Genomic DNA, 5,000 nt, shown 5'->3' with positions numbered 1-5,000 from the left:
GGCTGCTGCCTACCTCTGCTCCACAGCACCATTGTAATAACTCATGCAAATGTGAAGACTCTAGAGACAAAGGGAGGTCAAGTAAATGGCTCAGGGATTCATGTCGACAAACAATATTAGATGTAAAATGTGTACCTTTGACAAAAGTATTAATATAGTGCTTTTGATTTTTTCCTGATGAAAAGTGAAAAGTAGTAATTACGGAGTGACAGAGGAAAATGAAGTTTTGAACCAAAAGGCAAAGTTCGCGGATGAAAAAACCCAACCCAATTAGCTGCTTATGAGGAATCGAAATTCAGAGCATTTGCTCTTCCATCTCCCTCAACAACCTTTTGATTGACTCTGCTTAGATCTGTACAGCAAAGCAGATAAATCGACATGCCACATGCATGCGATGCTTAATCATTTGTAATAGCCATATTTGCCCTGACATATAATTTGCTATATCAAGCCCGTTTTTTCTTGCTCGCCAGTGTTCTGCTGCTTGGCCTTTGCTTTATAAAACATTTAATAGTTTGCTTTAAATACATCAACATGCTGATATATGATTGCCCTTTGTATGCCTCCTCCAGAAATCACGCGCTTTCCTCCTATTGTGCTTTGCATGGGTTGTCATTGGTGAAGAGATCTCACGTCGGGAAAGACGGGGTATTAAGGTCTTGATTTTCTGTCTTGTACAAGCAGCTACTCCGTGCATAAAGGCCATCAGTCCTAGTGAAGGCTGGACTACTGGTGGGGCTACTGTCATCATAATCGGAGACAACTTCTTTGATGGCTTACAAGTCGTTTTTGGAACTATGTTGGTCTGGAGTGAGGTAAGCTATCTAAATTGGTGGGCTTTGAACTGTAACATTTTTCCATGAATGATTTTAACAAGCTGTCAATAGGCTATTGACATGAGGTGTCATGAGATTTTGTTTCACGGTGCCTTTTTAGCCACGAATTCACATGTGACAATTGACTCCGCGGTGAGGAATAGACTCGAGGCACATCATGGCCCTCTAGTGGAAGACTTGCTGCAGGAGGTCTCCCAGTACAATTGGACAATTAGTGTTAAAATTACTAGAAGTAGCCTTAAGGAGACATATGGAGGCAATTTTCATATGAATGATGCCCTGTGGCCTTTCCTGCAAACGAAAACCAAGGATCGTTTACAGAGCTTTTCCTTAAAAAAACTTGTAGAACCCGTATCTTCATACATGACAGCAAGAGGGGAGAATTTGGAGACCACGAGTGTGATCGAAAGTCATTTTTGTTATTATGTAAACTGGCTGGCATCGGTCTTATCAGTGCCATCTTGATTTAAGGTATGTTTTCTGTACGATTTTTATAGCTGATAACACCCCACGCCATCAGAGTTCAAACACCACCACGGCACATTCCAGGAGTTGTTGAAGTAACTCTCTCCTACAAATCCAAACAGTTCTGCAAAGGTGCTCCCGGCCGATTCGTCTACACTGGTAAGTGTGTGGTTTCCTTACTCCTTTCGGGACAACAGCTCCTGCCTCTTAATGATTGACAGGCAGTGCAAAGAGGGAACATTACAATGAAAACTCTTGAAAACTAGGATGTGACTTGCAGGAAATGTGGTAGCTGGACCTCAAAATACCTGCTCGTGTGGGCACCCAGAAGCTCTGGTGCCTATCCAAGGCTCTTGGGTCTTAAAAATGTCTTGATGTCTCATGGGATCAAGCTCTCTCACAAGATGCCTGTTACTTCCTGTTTTCATTTTGGCCAGAAATAGATTAACAACGGTATTTCCTACTCTGTCCGGCCAGAAAAAGGAGTTAAGAAGTGCTGAAAAAATATTTTTCAGACTATCTACCCAAACTTCTTGAACTTCCCTAAAGGTTCAGTTGAAGTTTTAGGCACCGGTTCAAGTAGCTCTTGTTGGATCCAAATAACTTTATCCAACCTTAGTCGCAATCTGGCTCTCGGAATTCTTTCGGACCTGAAGCTTGGGATACAAACTCATGAGCCTGGGAATGATTTATTTGTGCCAATTCTGTTAAATACATTTGATTTTAATTTACAAGAGCACAAGAAAAAGTCGGAACTTTGTGGTTTCCAGTGGTTTTAATATGAAAATTCTTACTTTGGGATGAAGTATTGCTGGCTTTTTGTCTAAAATGTGTATTACAGTTTTTCTGGCATTTAACAATGACTTTGACCGAGGTGCTGGGAGGGGAATGGGTGAAATAGCAGTTTAATTTACTGTACTTTTGGATGAGGATTCTAGGTAATAAATCTGATCTGATGAATCAATCTCTCTTTTGAAAACAAAGAGCCTTTAACTGTTTACTCGACAGACTGCAGGGACTCGGGGAGAGTTCTTGCTGCTTATTGGGTAGATAATGCAGATTGCAGATGATGTGCAGATGATGTGCATTTTGATGAATATTTTCCCACTAGACTGCAACTGTTTCTATCTATTAATTTAGATCTAATGGGAAAAGTGTGTTCCCGGGTAGTTTTTAAGCTAGGACTTCTTGAACAGTGAACACATCATGGGGATGCTCTTCTGTCTGCCTAGGATCTATTGCTGAAATGAACTTTGCAGTGAAGGTAGCACCTGAGATTCCTATCTGCCATCTACCCCTGAAGAAACTGAGCAAAACTAAACTAATGCTAGCACCCGGGGGCCTCGCTCCTGGCTGACAAAGGATGGAATGTTTACCTTTTCTGGATCTTTCTGATGGGTTTTTCTACCAGAGTTACCAAACGGAATGGTGGTGCCCACAGTGCTTTTGGTGCTAACTTTGTTTCAAAGTCTGCTGCAGAGTTGGTAACCACAGGTGGGGCTACAGCCAGTCACGGCCTTAAAACCCTTATTATGAACATAGTCCATGCAAAGCTTCAGCAGAGTATCCTGACAAGCATGACTAGCTAAGATAAGTGTTCAGCTAAATGAAAAATGAATGAATTAAAAGCCTTAGACTAAGTTCCAGATATTTTAGCTGTCGTGAGCTGGTGTGGTTCCACTGCACACGGGGAAGCGCCGCAGATTTGAACCAGATGACGTCTGGCTCTCAGTGCACAGTCCTGGAATTTTCACTTGCTTTATAGGAATGTCTTAAACCGACTCCTTAGGTGTGGATTTTGAGAATTTGGCAAACTTTGCTGTTTTGAACTTCTTTCTAATGTGTGAATGCAAATATGTATGAAACTGTGAGGAGAAGCTGTTCGTTTTGTTCTTTCCCGGGGTTGTTTTTTGTCTTTATCGCCAAGTAAAGATGTTCAAAGGAATTGTGAGACTATCAGGAGCTTCTCCCACTGGAATTAAATTGCAATAAAGTTACATTACTAACAACGCTTTAACAGGAATATGTATTTTGAGGGAAACAAAAGCCTATACCCCAGAAATAAGAAAATAAAAAGATAAAGCCAGCGCCTGCCTGACCGAGAAACTTCTGCCTGCTTGGCTTTATCCTGAAGTGATAGGGTGACTGAGATAGTCTTTGGAAATTACAGCTGCCATTGAGAGCAGAGCCAAGCCTCGCTGTATTTCAGAAAATGAAAATGATGTAGCCCTGGAGGAGGGAGGGGCTGAATCCCCAGGGCATCTGTTTCCCATCAGTGTCCCACCATGCTTGCAGTCTGGCTTGGCACTCTAACATTTAACCTTCCCAGCGTGAGGTAGACCATAGGGCAACAAGGCTGCAGAATAATGAAACAAGAGTGTAGTGTGGTGTACAAAGCCTTTGTGAGCGGAGAAGTTGAGACGTTAAATGATCAGCGCACGGAGATATGAAAGTTCCAGATTTTTCTCCAAAAGCCCCCATTAGGCTCAGGCAGAAGCAGGAGCGCGGCGCTGCTCAGCAGGCGGAGGCGAGGCCTTTCCCCATCCATCCAGGCCTTTTTGCCCGCTGCTTTCAACTATTATAAAGATACAATTACCTTGGGAGACTGTGGCAGTTCAGTTGATTAGCACGGTGAATTAAAAGAATGAGTCACAAATGACATGTCCAGCTCCTCTCTACTAGTCCTTTGTATTCCCAGTATGCCTCACCCCTGTTGTAAGAAGGTCAAAAATTAGAGAGAGATAACAATTTTCAAGCAGCTAGCACTTAGGAGCAGAATTAACAATCATTCTGTATGTAATTGCCAGTTAATAGTAAATTGCCTTCTAGACTGTAAAATGCAATATAAACTGGTGGGCACCTAAAATTAAATTAATGAGGTATTTGCTGCATTTAAAAGTGAATAGTGCAAATTAATAACTGGGTACAATACTTGTTTTAATCCATATCGAACAGCGTATCGTTTGCTCGTCCAATAATAATAATTTTAAAAGTGCTACCCAAAAAATTCTCTCCTGTCTGGGCGAGTGGAGTGGTTTGTGCAGGCTGTAGCCATCGTTTTGCTGGTAAAGTCTTCCAGGTTTCTCAATTAAATATCCAAGATTATTTTTTAATTAGAATATAAGCACGGCGGCGTTATTTGATTATGGCAAATTGTGATTTGTACGCTTCCAAATGAAATTGTGTTACAGATAAAATTGCACCTTTATACACATATTTTAAGCTCCGTAGCTTCTGTTGGTTTACTTTAAGATGAGCGGCAGTCCTGTATTTACAATGTATTTGTGCCACTGTGTTACTGTTTTCTCTCACGGTGTATTTTGCATAATGATTTCCTAGCAAATAAAGGAAGCAGGGTCCGACCTGGTGTGCAGCAAAATAGTTTCAAAGAACGCTGTTTGGCACTTGGAACTTCTAACACTGGCTGCTTTCACCCTGGTGTTTCTGTTCCACACCCGTATTTTGATAACTTCTTTTACTCCCTTCAAGAAACGACCCAAATTGTCAGGAACAGGCGATGCTTTGCGGTAGGCTGGACCCGGGCATTGGCATTCGATTGCAAACATGTCCAAAGTGGACGTGGAGAAAGCGTGAATGCTGAATGCATGGAACCGTTCCCAGGCCTGCAATGCATTTGCTGGACGTGAACATAAAAATGATTATTTTGCACAAAGCCTCGCATTCAATTTTAAGCTTACG

At 41.8% G+C, this 5,000-nt stretch overlaps 1 protein-coding gene across 1 annotated transcript in view; it reads left to right on the top strand.

Annotated features, from left to right (window-relative positions):
* The window catches only part of LOC103774363 (transcription factor COE3), a 35,107-nt gene that overhangs the window by 8,752 nt on the left and 21,355 nt on the right, over positions 1 to 5,000 (top strand). Inside the window, exons 3-4 of the mRNA XM_008941763.1 lie at positions 685 to 815; positions 1,334 to 1,460. Of these exons, the coding sequence (XP_008940011.1) occupies positions 685 to 815; positions 1,334 to 1,460 (258 nt within the window). The remainder of the gene's footprint in view (positions 1 to 684; positions 816 to 1,333; positions 1,461 to 5,000) is intronic.

This window comes from Merops nubicus, unplaced genomic scaffold, assembly GCF_000691845.1.
Source record: "Merops nubicus isolate BGI_N331 unplaced genomic scaffold, ASM69184v1 scaffold14736, whole genome shotgun sequence".
Classification (NCBI taxonomy): domain Eukaryota; kingdom Metazoa; phylum Chordata; class Aves; order Coraciiformes; family Meropidae; genus Merops; species Merops nubicus.
Note: the sequence above shows the minus strand (reverse complement) of the source record. Positions and strands in the feature narration are given on the sequence as shown.